The sequence below is a fragment of the Perognathus longimembris genome, chromosome 6 (genome assembly GCF_023159225.1).
Source record: "Perognathus longimembris pacificus isolate PPM17 chromosome 6, ASM2315922v1, whole genome shotgun sequence".
Classification (NCBI taxonomy): domain Eukaryota; kingdom Metazoa; phylum Chordata; class Mammalia; order Rodentia; family Heteromyidae; genus Perognathus; species Perognathus longimembris.
The window spans coordinates 78463724-78478928 of record NC_063166.1 but is presented as its reverse complement, the minus strand read 5'-3'; the positions used below and the strand labels follow the sequence as shown (position 1 = coordinate 78478928).

The window sequence follows — 15205 nt, the reverse complement described above, 5'->3', positions numbered from 1 at the left end:
CCCATACCCCTTGGGGTCTCTAGCTGGTGATCTGCCGCACCCTGGAAGCCATGCGGGTCAGCGTGCACCCAGCCCCACTGTGGCTCTCGCCTGGCGAAGCACTGAGCCTGGTGCTGCCCCCCTGCCCCCCCCTCACCCCCGGGAGGAAGCGGGGCTATCAGAGGGTGTCCGCAATTGCAGGCCAGGGCCTGAGCTGCAGCTGGGCTCCGCAAACCCCCCCCCCCCCCCCAGGACCCACAGACTTTAGAGGAGGGGTGGATTTTGTTTGCCGAACTTAATGCCTCCAGGTTTCAAGCCTGGGCCCCACCCTTTTGCTCCAGGAAGGGGAAAGATGAGGGGAGGGGGGACTGCTGCATCTGTGGCAGACATCACCAATCAATCATAGCACTCAGCCTCTGGGCTCCCCAGGGGCTGCAGCAGCACCGCCATTGTTGGAGTTGGCCCCATTGTGGCACGGACGGAGGTGGACAGGGAAAGTGTCATTTCTTGAGCTTGAGTCTGTGCTCTTAGTTTCTTCTCCCTTTCAGAAAGTGCCTGTATCAAGACTGACTTCACTGTAAGTGGCCAAAAAACCCCACTGCTTGAGATAGGCTTTCCAAAAGGATCTTAGCCAGGTGCTAGTGCCTGTCATCCTAGCTACTCAAGAAGCTAGGAGCTGAGGATCTTTGGTTCTAAGCCAGCCCGGGCAGGAAAGTCTGTGAGACTCATATCTCCAATTAACCACCCCGAAGCCACTAGTAGAGCTGTCACTCAATTGGTAGAGCACTAGCCTTAAGCAAAAAAAAAAGCTCAAGGATAGCCAGTGCCCAGGTCCTGAGTTCAAGCCCCAGAACTAGAGCACGCACGCACGTGCACACACACACACAGCGGGTTGACTTCAGGCATAGCTGGGTCAAGGAGCCCATATGCTGTCTTCCGGACCTGACTTTATTCCACCCTTGAGTCCTGTTTTCCTCTATACTGGTTTAGTTTCAGAGTTGGTATGGTGGAGCCTTGTGGTGGCTGGGTCAGCTCAGCGACCAGGGTTAAGAGTAATTCTGTGAGTCCTGCAGGGCTGACGTGGGCCAGGGTGGGTCACATGGCCACTGTCCCCGGGGAAGGAGCGCTCTGGTTGGTTTGGATGGGGCCAGAGGCTCACCTGTGGTACCCGGGGTCATGGTGGGATCAGCCAGGGGAGAAGCAAGCATAGAGCTGGTTCCAGGGCTCCCCGCCCCGGGCCTCCCTCAGTCCCTCCTCGCTTTCTTGTTTCCATTCGTCAAAAACTCCCAGCGCCTGCCATCTGCCAGGCACTTCTGTTGTGCCGCCGTGGCGCAACGGGAGCCTCGGCACGCGCAAGTCCCGTTCTCGCGGAGCTCCCAGGCCAAGAGGGCAGCACGAGAACGAGAGTTCTCTTCCTTCTGCCTGCATTCAGAGCCCGGCCCTGCCTCTGCAGCCCAGTGGGTGCTCTCTGCAGGAGAGGCCGCGTGTCACTGGCAGGGAAGGGCCTCCCCCCTCCTGGGCCGCGCTAGAGACCAGGACAGGGAGACCTGCGCCTTCCAGACCCTCTGCCGTGCCCTGGGTTCGTCCGCCATGATCTCCCCCAGGCTCCCGGCTATTTACACGTTGACTGAGATGTGCTACCGTGTGGGGCAGGACGTGGTGCTTTGTGGCATTACTGTGTGCGGCTGCGGCGGCGGCGGCGGCTGCTGGTGGTGTCTGGAGCGTGTAGCTTGCCCGGTGTCGCTTCAGGGTGGAGGGCGTGCCCTTGGAGTGTGACTCAGTGTTGTTGGCCCTGCGACATGCCGGGAGTGCACGTGTGTGCACACTGGTGATTGTGACGTTGCTGCGTTCACAGAGCGATCTGTGCTCCTTGATGGTTTGAAACTAATTTTTGTTCAGTGGCAGCGTAACGTGGTTGGCACTTCATTTGATCCTCCAGCCGCCGAGGTGCGGGTGTCTGTGCTTAGGAAGCTCATGCGCAGGGAGGTGGATGGAGCAACCTCCTCAAGGCCACGCACTACCAGGGAGCGTCACACTACCAGGGAGCCTGGTGCTGGCTTTGTGTCGCCCTCATCGCCCAGCGGCAGGCCGCGCTCCAAGCTGCCTCTGTGAATTGGCGGTTGGGAGTGGTGGCTTGGAATCCTGTCTTGTGGCATAGGCATTGGGTCATGAGAGTTGGAGTCCTGCTTCTGCTGCATCCATAGCTGCGAGACCCCAAGCAAGCTCTTGCCCGGGTCTTCTGGGAATGAGTGGGCCCCCTCCAGTACGTTGATCTGGAGTGCGGAGTGCCGGTCCTGTGCGTGGTCCCCTCAGGACATCTGCACCGGTGTCACATGGGCACTGGGTGAACCTGCGGGCGGTCTGGGGACACCGGGTGGGCGGGCGGGTGGTCCAGGTGCCTGCTGACTCCGAGCTGAGCCCATCTCCCTCTCCGTTGGCTCCTCACGGGGCCCCTGCAGCCTCTTGTCGGAGGGACAGCTTAGGCGTGTTTAGAACAGGACAACTTCTTGCCACGAGACCCACCTCTTCCTTCCTTAGTTTCTTGGGGTCTCTGTCCCTGCCCTTGCAGCCTTTCCTCCCTGGGGGCCCCGGGACTTCCTTGTTTAGGGCCCAGTTGGTTCTGGAGCCTTTGGGAAGGGGAATGGCTCAGCTGAGAGCTTCCTGTTCAGAGGCCTCCGTCCCCTCCACTTCCGGAGCCCATGGTACGGATCGCTGACCTACGGCGACCTCTGGCGCTTTGTGCTCGGGGACACCTGGGAGTCAGCAGAGCCACCTCGTCATCGGGGACACTGAGGCTTAGGCGGGTCAGGTGGCGCGCCCAGGTTCACAGCTAGAGGCCCAAGCCCAGGCGGCTGGGCTCCTCTGGGTTCTCACCCCACTCTGCTGGATCTGGGTTCTGGGTGCAGCACTGGGGCAAGTGGAGGGGGAGCCCCGAGTGAGCAGACCCCCCCCCCCACCGCACGCCCATGCAGCAGCCTCGAGGGGGGTGGGAATCCTGTCCTCGCCCCGCCGTGCCTGCCTCCCCAGCTCTGCCCCTCTTCTCTTGCAGAAGGACAAGTTCTGCGTGTACGAGGAGTACTGCAGCAACCACGAGAAGGCCCTGAGGCTGCTGGTGGAGCTCAACAAGATCCCCACCGCGCGGGCCTTCCTTCTGGTGAGTGCGGCGCTTGCTCGCTCGCTGCCTGGCAGCTCCTCCGGGAGGCTGGCAGGCAGGGCAGCCTTTTCCCAGGGGCAGGGCAGTGGGGTGAGGGGGGGGGGGCGCTGGCTGGTGGAACTGCAAGGGCCGGCAGAGGGCCGGATTGGACATGGTCAGTGCCTGACCGGTGACCCTGACTACTGCAGTGGTGATTGCGTTACTGCTGTCAGTACCAGGCGTCCTGGGTGTCAGGGCTTCCCAGAAGCGGAAGGAGGCCCGCGAGACCTGGAGGTAGCAAGGTTCCAGGGAAGCCTCGGCCCCGAGAGGGTTGTAGGCCTAGGAGTGTCGGCGTGCAGACCGTGGCCTCAGGAATGTGTCTGCGCTGTGCTTCTCTGCCTCCTCTCTCCGTCCCCAGACGGGTCCTCCCTAGTCTGGCAACATGGCCTCTGGAAGCCCCCTGCTTTCCCTCTGTAACGAAGCAGCCTCAGGACCAGCCAGACTCCTCCTTCCCCCATTTTAACAGAGAACATCTTGGGTCTGATGCTTAATGGCCGAGTTTGGCTCAATGGCTTATCTCTGAACCAGTTGCTCTAGAGGAAAGGATTGGATAATGTCCTGATTGGTCGCTTCTGGAGGTAGAGGGCGGGGCCAGACACACACCCCCCCCCCCACCTGCCAGGCTTTTGAGGGCTGGTGGGGTGGGTCACAGAAGCATGACAGGTTTGGGTTGGTGGGGCTCTATGTAAGTAGGGGGTGGGTGTAGGTCAGGCAGGGATGGTTGATGCCTGTGTCCTCTCTCTGTCAGGAGCCTTACTTATTCCATGAGACATGTTGTCAGTTGTCACCGCTTTTGAGCCTTGCAGGCCATCTGTTGTGGATGAGTGGGGAGTAACACATTTGTCTACCTTGTAGACATCTTCAGTGACCGTGGCTTAAGCAGGATGGACATTCATTTCTGCCTCACGTTGGCAGCATGGTTGTAGATAGTCTGGGGTCGTCAGTCAAGACCTTAGGTGTGGCCCTCAAGGACCGGGTGTAAGGACCCCTCATCACATCCTGACTGTGGGTGGAAGGACGGGGCTGACGAGGAGGACAGGCTGCACACACTTCTTCCACGCACATCCCGCTGGCCACAGTCACATGACCACATCTAGCTGCAAGGGAGGCTGGGAAATGTAGACTTCGCTCGGGTCAGTCCTGTGGCCTGCTCAGAATTGCGCCGCTGTGGAGGCACCTGCCAGGGGACGCCTCGTAGCCTTTGCCAGCGGTGATGGTTAGCATTCCAGAACAGGGCTTCCCAAGGGCCCGTGTGCGAAGAGCGATGGAGCTCATCGGGTTCCCGTCTGGTCCCGCACCTCGAAGTCGCTCCTCATTTGATTGCAGACACCGTTTTTCTACCAGCATGCTGAAATCGGCACAGGTAGCGCGGGAGTGTCACCAGGTTCCAGGATCTGGGTTGTGCTTGTGTAAGGCGCAGTCTCCAGCTAAGCCTTTCCAGAATCTCAAGTCAGAACGTTGCAGCTCGCTGACGGGCCCAGTTCACGCCGCTTGGCTCAGTTCCCACAAGCACCGGGAGGTGGCAGATTGGCCAGCTGGTTCCGTTTTCGTCACTGGCTGCCATCTTCCACCCCAGCTACTGTACCTTTACGTTTCCGTCTTCACCTTCGTGCCCACAACATACTCGGGGTCGGATGGGAAGACGAAGTCAGACTGGTCAGCTCCACGTGGACCGGGATGGCCACGTTTCCACCCTTCAGAAACTTCAGGACTTGGGGCAGCAAGTCCAGTCTCTTCTGCCTGTCATTGGAGGGTGTCCCCTGGCCTCAGCTGGGGTCCTGGGAAGAGGAAAGTGACCAGAAGGCGAGGACGAGGGCTTAGAAGGGGAAGAGCCCAACTTCTCCCTCCCTCTCTGGCCCAGTCTTCCCGGTAGACTGGCAGCAGCTGGCCTAGGGCTGGTTGGGGACGTGTGGGTGCCAGCATACATGCCATCTGTCTCCCTCTTTCCTGGCGTCTCCTAGCTCTCGGCCACCTGCAAAAGAGCTGTCGTGAGTCTGCCGTGGGATGTTAAGATGCCAGGAACAGATGGAATCTGGCTTTCTGCATGACGTGCGATGCTCTAGCTGGTGACGGGACGGGACTTGAGCATTTGCTGCCCGTTTGCTTGTCTGTAGTAAGGGGGGGGGGGTTTCTTCACTCATTCATTCCCTCCCTCCTTCGTTCATTTACTCAATCTTCCCGTCCCTCTTTCACACACTTCATTCACTCATTCATCCACTTGCTCACTCCTTAACTCATTCATCCATTCCTTCTTCACTCCATTCGTTCACTCGTCCATTCCCCTCTTCACTGACTGATTCATCCGCTTCTTCACTTACTATAAGGCCACTCATTCGTTTATTCATTCGCGTACTCAATCACTTGCTCACCAGCACCTTATGTAAGTACTTATCTGGTCGGGGTCAGTCTCAGTTCGGGGGCTACCGAAGAACAAGGCAGACAAAACCCCTGTCCTCACAGGCTGACCGTTCTTGCAGAGGAGTCTGCCCTGCGGCCTCAGGGTCTCTGGAGGGAACGAAGGGGGTCGAGGAGGGGCGAGTGCCCGCGTGGCTGCTGTTTCAGTCCAGTCGTGGAGGAAGCTGCGGCTCGGGGCGCAGCGCAGGAGTGGAGGGAGGGAGAGGGAGCTAGGGAGTCGCTGGAGGGGAAATAAGGGGTGGGGAGACACCGGAAGAGGACGGTGCCGCAGGAACACGAGTCCCCCGGAAAGGGCTGAGAGCCGGAGAGAAGTGTGCCCGTCGAAGCGCAGCACCCGTGACATGTGGAGTGGCGCGTGTTTACAGGTGTGCCCCCAGTCCCCCAGTGCCATGGCCAGGGGCGCGACCCCCCCCCCCCCCCGCCGCCATAGAAGGTTCTCCGCTTCTTCCTGGCCGTGTCCTCTGCCTGCAAAGCGGAGCACCGGGCCCTTCTCCTCAAAGGCTGCTTCACTTTTTCTCGGACTCCACCTGGCGGGAGCTGACAGGCTGCTTTCGGGTCGGGGCCTCTGCAGGGTGGGGGGCTTCGTCCCTGCAGGAGCCGGCTGGTGTCCTGGCCACCGCAGGGGGCAGAGTGGCGACAGTGGACTCTGAGAGCACCGTACTTCGTGGGAGGGAGACCGGGGAGAGGCTGGCGCGCGGGGCGACCAGGAGCCTGCGTGGGAGCTCATGGGACCACGGTCCCTCCAAAGCTCCAGCCAGGGCTCTGTCTCTGCTCCCCCTCACGGAGGTGTCGTTGGCTGTGGCCCCTTGCTGCAGCCCCTGCCTCCCTCCCTCCCCCTGCTGAGACCTCCCGGGTCCTCTCTGCTCCTACAAGGACTCGAGTCCTTCCACGTAGGCCCCCTATCCAACGTGACCGCATCTTAAGCAGTTGCGTCAATGAGGACCCCGTTTCCAAATCAAGCCGTTGGGAGGTCTGGGCGGACCTGGCATTGTGGGACACCCCACAGGGTACCCTACTGCCCCAGCCCCGGCGGAGGCGAGGGCGAGAGCCTAGGGGACGGTGCGAATGAGCCGGGAGGCTGGGCAGGGGCAGGTGTACCCCGTGAATGATAGATCCCCTTTGGGATGGGGCACAGGGTGATAGGCAGAGAGCCCCCCCCCCCCCCGTGAAGTTTGGGGAGGGGCGACTGGCCATTCCCAGCCCGGGTCTGGGTGGGACCGCAGGGGACACCGCCGGGTGACCGCTCACCTGAGCGTCTTCTGCGAACACCGGGGCCCTTCCCGGCCCTGGGGGGAGGGGCAGGAGTAATGAATGGCGGCTCTGTTGTGTTTGCTTTTTTCCCTTTAAAATGAGATTAAAGCCCGACAGTCTGGAGGGACAGGGGATTGGGCTAGTGGCTGTGGCAGTCCTGCGAGACGCCTTGGGCCTGGACAAAGAGGCTGGCCCTTCTGGAAAGTTCTGCCCACCCCTAGGCTCCCCGGCCCCGTCCAGCACTGACATCATCAGGGCAGCTAGCGGAGTGCGCCGGCTCCGAGGACAAAGGCCCGAGTGTGAGCCGTGTCGGGCTGGCACCTCAGCTGCCGTGGCCTGAGCCCCATCTGTGCCCGGGGCACAAGGGGGGTGGGGAGCTGCCCGGCCGGGCCGGGCCTCCCGCTGCTGGACGCAGCTTCCCACGGGGGCGGGCGGTGTCGGAGTTCGAGGGCCGGGCTCTCCGGCTGTATCCCCGTGGGAAGGAGACCGCCCGTGCTGTTCCGAGCATGCTCCACCGGCCTGAGCTTGCCGTGCGCGGGAGGGTCCCTGCCTGGCGCCTGGCCGCCCTGGGCCACCCTGTCAGCTCGTACCTGCGCTTGCGCGTGAGCCCCCTCCCACCTCAGCACAAGGTGGGCACGCCCAGTGCGTGCGTGACGGGGGAGGAGCCCTGCCCCCCCAGAGTCCAAGTTCACTTCCGGTCTTCTGGGCCACTGTGGAGGGGGCTGGGGGCCTCATGGCCGGGGTGGGGTGGGGGCTGCCACCGGCGGCTTCCTCACTCTTAAATGTACGCTTGTGCCCATGTTTGGCATCTCGTGAGTGCAGGGGCCCGGGACTGCGGGCCGTAAACACGTAGCTCACGGTTCCTGTGCTTTCCTGGGAGAAGGTCCTGTTCTCCAAATGGCCTGGGTCCCCACTGCAGCGGCTCTGGGAACACAGAGCTGTCTGGAGAACTGAGCGCCCAGGCCGGCCTGACCTCAAGGGCCGGATTGGCCTGGGGCAGTTGCTTCGCACTTATCATTCTAAGTCTGGAGCCCTCTAGAACCTCCTCTAGGGTGAGCTGAGGTCAAACACGGCGGTGTCTGCTCTTTGACATGGGCCTGGTCGTCAAGTTTTCAGTTACAGGCCTCTGGGCCTCCCAGCCATCGTTAGCAGCGCACAGCATGGTATTGATACTGTTTTGGTTTCTGTGGGGGGTGGGCGGAGGACAAAGCACCCTGGGCCTGGGCTGCCATGGAGGAAGTACCCTGGGGCCAGGGCATTGAGTGACGGCACGGGGCACCTGTGAGAGGAGTTGCTAACTCGGTCACCGAGTCCTGGTAAGAGCTGCACCTAACTCGGCAAGCAGCATGGTTGGCAGACATTTGGCAGTGCCCACCCATGAGCCCACTTTCCCAGGTAGTGGCTGTTTTGGGACTGCCTCGACATTGGCTGTTGGAAAGCGGCACTATTGACTGTCCCTGTGTGACTGTCGACAGCTCCTGGTGTGTGTGCATGACTGGGGGCTGACACCTGTGCCTGTGAAAGGTAGATGGTAAGTGTGTCAGGCATTGCCACTGTACGCTCTCTGCTCCGACAGCTGGAGGCTGCCTTTATGTAGCTGGAGAGCAGCCGTAGACACCGTGTGATGCTTCTGGTGTGGTCTAAGGCTTTGCCAGAGTCAGGCCCCCAGGCTGCCGACCCTGAGGCAGGTTTTTGTGCCGGGTGGTAGGCTATGGCCTTTCCGCCACTCCCAGGGTTGCCGACGCGCTTTCCAAGTGTTCATCTGTCGCGCTCTCTGAGCACAGGGGTCGGGCTTCTGTGGCGAGTGATAATGAAGTCCTTGTCCCCGCAGAGCTGCATGCTTCTGGGAGGCCGGAAGACCACAGACATCCCCCTGGAGGGCTACCTGCTGTCCCCGATCCAGCGGATATGCAAGTACCCACTCCTGCTCAAGGTGAGGCCTTCCCGGCTCTTCCTCACAGCGGGAGCGGCACAGGAAACTGCCCCCCCCCCCCACTCGCTTCTGTTAGTTCAAGAGCTGAGGCGTCCAGCGGCAGTTCTGGCTGCAGGCCAGGCCCTGACCTCTGTCCTGCTCACTTCTCTACACCGGGGAGTCACCATGGCCTCGCGCCTCCTCAACGTGAAAGTTAGTGGGAGAGCGTGGGCAGCTTGAGTACGTCTTAGGAAGTCCTGAGTGTCACAAATTCTGTGTTGTGTGGTGTTGTCGGGGTCCTTTGCCCCCAGCGCTCTCCTGGCCAGCGGGAGAGGCGGGGAGCGCACCCCAATGGGCAAGCCAAGAAGAGGTGAAGAGTCGGCGAACCACCCGCACCCAACCCCCCTTCGGCGGGAGACAATCAGAGAAAGTTTCATGCAGTCTCAGTTTAATTAGGGAGGAATCACACTTTTTTAAGGGCCAGAGAGCGGCAGGAAGGGGAGGGGTGTAGTGCACCTAGCTAGGGGCTATGAGTGGCGGCCTGAGCTGTCCGTCAAGGGTGGAGGGCCGAGGGACCTCCCTAAGGGGCGGCCTAAATCTATGTCACAGCCCACAGGACCGCTTCTGGGTTCACCACCAGCCGCCATCTTGGCTACACCGGGTCCCAAGGCTGGGAAGCGGGGCCAGTTAGAACCGCCTTTCCGGTTCCGACCCGGAAGGCAGGCGGGACTACAGCCACACGGCCCCAGGGCTGGGAAAACAGGCGGGCCAGCTGATTGCCTCTTAATGATGCAAGGCGTGCCCCACATGGTGTCACTTGAGCCAATCTCGCGAAGCCTTTTCTTGTACTGCTAATTATCTAACCTGCTCAGAGCTTTCTTTTTTTTAACTTTTTAAACCAGTGACTGGTCTCTGAATAGTGCAGCTAATTGGCTGAGACATGGTTGTACATTCCACTTGGGTCCAATGACAGTGAGCAGGGCAGTGCTGTGTTCTGATTGGCTGAGATATGATTGTACATTCCACCCGGGTCCAACGACAGAGATCAGGGAAGCAATGCTTCGTTCTCATTGGCTGAGACACGATTGTACATTCCACTCGGTCCAACGACACTGAGCTGAGCAGCAATGCTGTGTTCTGATTGGCTGGGGTCTGGGCCAGACATTCTGCTTATGAACCAGTGACTCTCAGTCAAGGCTTGTGTCCTATACTTTAACCCTGAACTAGTCATTGGAGCCCAGAGGGCTGGGAGAGAGGACAGATGGGACCTCTCCCCCCAAATTTGGGGTAACTACAAAGCAGGGAGTAGCTGGCTTGGCTTGCCACTCTCTCCTCTCAGGAGAGCAAGATGTCTGAGTCTCAGCTTCAGAGTCGCCCACAGCACAAGGTGCTGCCGCCTTGTGCTGCCGCCTTGTGCTCCCAGTCAGGGTTTTCAGCCCTAGCAAGTGTCGTCAGGTGATAACAGCTGCCCTGGCTGGGTCCTGAAGGGCAGCTGGCCTCTGGCTCCTGTTGCTGGTACCTTATTCAGAAGAAAACAAAACAAAAGCGCTCGGAAGAAAGTGTTACAGGAATCAGCTGTGGCCGGCAAGGCCCAAGCCGCTCACTGCCCTGTCCCTGATTGGAGCCAAAGGCCACCTGGGTTGGGGCTGTGGCCCTGGCACTTGCCGGCTGTGTGACTTTGAGCAGTCCATGTCGCCTCCTGCCTCAGTTTCTCCTCTGGAGCATTCCAAGTTGTCCGGATGAGTGAACAGGCACTACGGCTTCTCAGAGGTCAGCACTGTGACTAGCCTGCTTTGGGAGACGAGGCCCCCAAGGCACAGAGGACGGGGTGGCCTTTTGGGGCCGCACGGCAGGGAAGCCGCAGTGTGACCAGTGCCCTCTGTGTCCTCCCCCGGCCGCAGCCCTCTGCCCACACAGACAGGCATTTTGAGCTGCTGAGGTGCTCAGGCCTCACAAATAGAGCACTTTCCATTCCCGGATACGGCCTAAGCCCGGCAGCCCGGGTTTTGTGGCTTTGTGCTTGGTCTGCTCCTTTCCTGGCTTCGGGAACTTGACCAACCATCCGGGCCGCCGGCCCTTTGGATTCTGGGTCTTGACAAAGTTTGGGGTTCCAATGGCTCCTCCGGGAGCCACTTCCTTTGCTCATCCCGGCTGTGTTTGTGAGGGGAGCTTGGGGGCTGCCAGCAGGACCTCCGATCCCTGTGGGGACATGTTGTATCCGCCCCCCGCCCCCCCTGGCAGCCCGCGTCCTGGCCTTTGGTGCTCATGACCAGAGCGTTCGCATCAGCGAGCAGCTGGACTGAGGGGACCTTGTCACCCACAAGTATCTCCTTCCTGTCACATTTTCCAGTGCATTTTGAAAGGCGACCTTGTGAGCTCCTGCCTGGGATTCAGACTGCAGCCCGTCCCCTTGGCCTTCCACACCCCACAGATGTCCCCTGGCCCCCAGGGGCCTTCTTGTTCTCCTGGAGCCTGCTGGGAGAGGAGGAGGCCAGAGAGGAAGCCTTTTTGGGAACTGCCCCAAACTCTGGGCTTGAGCATGAACTTAAGAATAGCCAGCACATTCTGTGTCAGCTCTCCAGCCCAGCCCGGGGTACGTGGCTGGTCTTTTCAGCCTTTGTTGAGTTTTCTGTCTACGCTTCCAGCCAGGGAGATGATTCAGGTTTCGGATGATGCCCCTGGCGCGCGGCTGGCCGGTTCTTGAGCAGGGACCCAGCGCCTTGGGCTCTGCAGGACACTTTCTGACCCCACATGCGGCTCTTGCTGAGGGGCCGGTGGCATGCTGGCTGTTGGCTACTGTCCCTCGTGCTGCCGGGCAGGTGTAGGGCCACAGCTACCTGGAGGGGGCTGGTGCCTCCTTGCTGGCTCCCAGCATCCTTTGCTCCCCAGATCTCTGTGAGCTGCTGGGTTTCCTTCTGGTCTTTCCGCATGTCCACTTGGTCTTGTGATGGCCTTGCCCATTCTGGGGCCTTTAAAAAAAAAAAAACTTAAAGGGATATTCAAGGTTTGGTCAACGATCACCACAGTAGATCTGGAATGTTCCCAGCACCCCAAAGAAAACCCCAGGCCTACCAGCAGTCCCTTTTCCTCTTCAGCCGCCCGTGGCAACGTGGCTTCATTCTGTGTCTAGGAATTGACTTCCTCTGGATATCTCACTCGACTTCCCTAGCGCCACGTAGCCTGTGTTCAGACTGTGCTCCTTTTCATGGCTGGATAATTAGTATTCCACTGTGTGGCAGGACCTTGCTTTATTTAAGTTGCCCCCGCTTTCTGTCTGCGAGGAGCCACGTTTCTGTGAGCCCCCGCAGACGTGATTTTGGGTGGGCTTTCCCACGACTTTCGGCCCCTCCTCCGTGCTGATGATGTTAGCTGGGGTCCCTCCGCCCCCCCCCAACACCCACCTTCTCCCGCACACGCAGCCTTGGCTCATGGACACGGACCGGCAGCTCTTACTTAGCACGGCCCTCACCACATGCGGGCACCGCTCCGCCGCCGGGGTCTCTCCTCCTCACCCGCCTGCTGGCTTCTTCCTCCAGGTCACTCAGGACAGGCTGGGGGAACTCTCTTGGACACATTCTGCCCCCCACTTTCCTCCCCCTACCCCAGCTCTCCCCCACCACCCTCCCTCCCCGCCCCAGCTCCAGTGCGCAGCCCCAGAGGAAGTCCCGCTGGCTCCACCTCAGCACCCCTCCGAGGGCCTGACCACTTCCTAGCTCCTGTGGCTGTGGTTCCTGGGGGGGCCTCCCCGCCCCCCGCCTCGTCCTCCACGCTCTGAGTCAGTTCACGCTGCTGAGGCTCCCCTGCCCCCCCCCACTCACCCTCGCTTCCTCTCTCTGACCGTGTCTCCTCTTGGCTCCTGAGGGTTTGCGAGCACCGCCTGCAGGTTCCTTCCTGCCTCAGTTAGGGCTTTTGCACATGCTGTTTCCTCCACCCGGGACACTGTTGCTCCATGCACCCCAGAACTCACTCCCTTTGCTGCTTGCACGTCCTGATCTCAGGAGCCCTCCTGCCCTGTCCCCTCACCTGCATTTGCTTTTGAGAGCCTCCCCTGGCGTGCCGTCCGTCTCCAGTATCGGGCTGTCTGTCCCCGAGGGCAGCACTGGCCAGTGAGCGCGGAGCTGTCCACGGAGGCAGCTGCCCTCGTGGAAAACTCTGAATCGGGTGTTTATGCGGGACGCACCTGGGGTGCCCTGGGGCCCCCGGGTGGCGGGGTCTCTGCACCTGCCCTCCCCTGCCTGGCGGGGTGACACCGCGTCCCCCAGGTTCAGCATCTGGAGGTTGTCACTGCAGTCGGCCACAGCCGGGCCAGCGGCTCTGGTAGCTCCGGGCTGTGTCGCCGTGGGGAGGGGAGCTTCCTGCGTGAGTCAGCCCGGGAGGCCTTGTGTCCCCCGTCCAGGCTCCTCCGAGGGCCCCACGAGGAGACGGGCGAGCGCCGTGGCGGTGAGAGCACAGGACAGCCGTCGCGGTGGCCGCGCACTTGCCGCGGGCACCTTGTGTTGGCCGTGGGTCTGGCGTTGGCGGCGCCGGGGCCCGGCCGCTTGCCACGGCGGGGTGTGGTGGGCCGCGGGGAGCCACGCAGACGGGGTGGGGGAGCTCCTCCGCCCCACGTCCTCCCTCGCCAGCCACGCCGCGCAGGAAACCACAGCCCCGCTGCAGGGGGCTTCCTCTGTCGCCCTGGCCCTGCGGGGTGGCCCCGTGCGCCCTCCCCTCCGCCCACGGGGTACCCCAGGGCCGGCCCTGCCCAGATGCTGCTCTAAGAGCCGCACGCAGGGGTTGTTTGTACAGGGCCCGCAGATGCCCACAGCCCCCAGTAAGCCCGTGCCGCGCCTCTGGCTCGGCTCGGTGCCTCGGTTTCCTAATTGTGAGGGAGGTTCCTGCCGGCCCCTCCCTGGGTTAGTGAAGCCCCATGCCCACAAAGACCCCGGTGGTGGTGTGCGTGCCTGCCATCCCAGCCTCCGGGGAGGTGGAGGTAGGAAGGACTGTGATCTGAGGCTAGCCCTGGGGGAAAATGTGAGAAGTGATCTGAAAAAACATAGCTGTAAAGCGGAGAAACACTGCGGCGTGGCTCAGGGAGTAGAGCGCCTGCTAATAAGCAAGTGCAGGTCCCGAGTCCCAGCCTTACTTAGTACTGCCTCCCCGCCCGCCCCAGCACGGAGAAGACCGAGTGCAGCCACACCTACGGCCGCCCGTGACGGGCCCATCTCGGTCTGCTCCCTGCTGGGGGCTGAGTTCTATTTCCTGCCCCCCCCCACACACACCTCTGCACAGGAGCTGGCCAAGAGGACCCCCGGCAAGCACCCCGACCACCCCGCGGTGCAGGGCGCCCTGCAGGCCATGAAGACGGTGTGCGCCAACATCAACGAGACCAAGCGGCAGATGGAGAAGCTGGAGGCCCTGGAGCAGCTGCAGTCCCACATCGAGGGCTGGGAGGTACGCCTCGCGGGCTGCCCGCCTGCCTCCGGGATTCGGAGTTTTCTCTTGAAAAACTTGGTACCCCGGGGCCGCGTGTCCCCCAGTTCCCTCAGTGACCCCACCCACCCCACGGCACGCTGCCCCGCCTGCCAAGTGTGCAGCTTTGGAACAAAAAAACAAACAAACAAACAAAACCAACTGTACTGAGATTTGAACTCAGGGCCTCACGCTGGCTAGGCAAGGGCTCTGCCGCCGCCGCCGAGCCGCACCTCTAGCCCTTTTTGCGTTGGTTGTTTTGAAATAGGGGTTCCATTCCCGCCCCTGTGCTCACCTGCCAGTCGTGGGCCTGAGCGCTGCCCCTGAGCTTTTTTGTGTTCAAGGCTGGTGCTCTACCACTTGAGCCACGGCTCCACTTCCTGCTCTTGGGTGGTTAATTGAAGATAAGAGTCTCATGGATTTCCTGCCTCGGCTGGCTTTGAACCTTGATCCTCGGTTCTCAGACTCCTGAGCGGGAGTCATGAGGATGACAGGCGTGCCTAGCCACATCTGCCTGTTTTATGCCTCCCACCATAGCTGGGGTGGCAGGCGCGGCCCACCACGCCCAGCTTCTTCCCTTAAGGTCGAGTCTCGTGAGCTGTTTTGCTTGGGCGGCTCTGGAACCTGCCATAGTCTCCCGTGGAGGTAGGGTTACACCCGCATCCCCCCCCCCTGGCAGCGCTGTAGCCACTACGCCGGGCCACTGGCGGCCACAGCGTCCGCTGCAGGAGAGAATGCTGCTCAGACCCGGACTCGTCCTTCCCGGGACCCCCGGAGCACGTTTTCATAACTGAACCCCAGTGCGCTCATCTAGCACTCAGCGGCTGCTCAGAGAACCGTGTCACGACCTCCCCCAGATAATTGTGGGGTGGGATTCTTCTTTTGTGCGAGGATGTGCTGGGGTTTGTGCTCGTCCGCACACTCCCCGCACGAAGCGCTCGACCGCTCGGGCCACGCGCGCCTCCAGCCCTTGAAGTCGTGAGGTTGTACGTTATGTGTGTGCTTGA

At 61.2% G+C, this 15205-nt stretch overlaps 1 protein-coding gene across 1 annotated transcript in view; it reads left to right on the top strand.

The window, feature by feature from the left end:
* Prex1 (phosphatidylinositol-3,4,5-trisphosphate dependent Rac exchange factor 1) overlaps positions 1–15205 on the top strand; it is a 90124-nt gene that overhangs the window by 34520 nt on the left and 40399 nt on the right. The window contains 3 exon segments of the mRNA XM_048349590.1: positions 3029–3133; positions 8670–8771; positions 14019–14180. Coding sequence (XP_048205547.1) covers positions 3029–3133; positions 8670–8771; positions 14019–14180 — 369 coding nt within the window.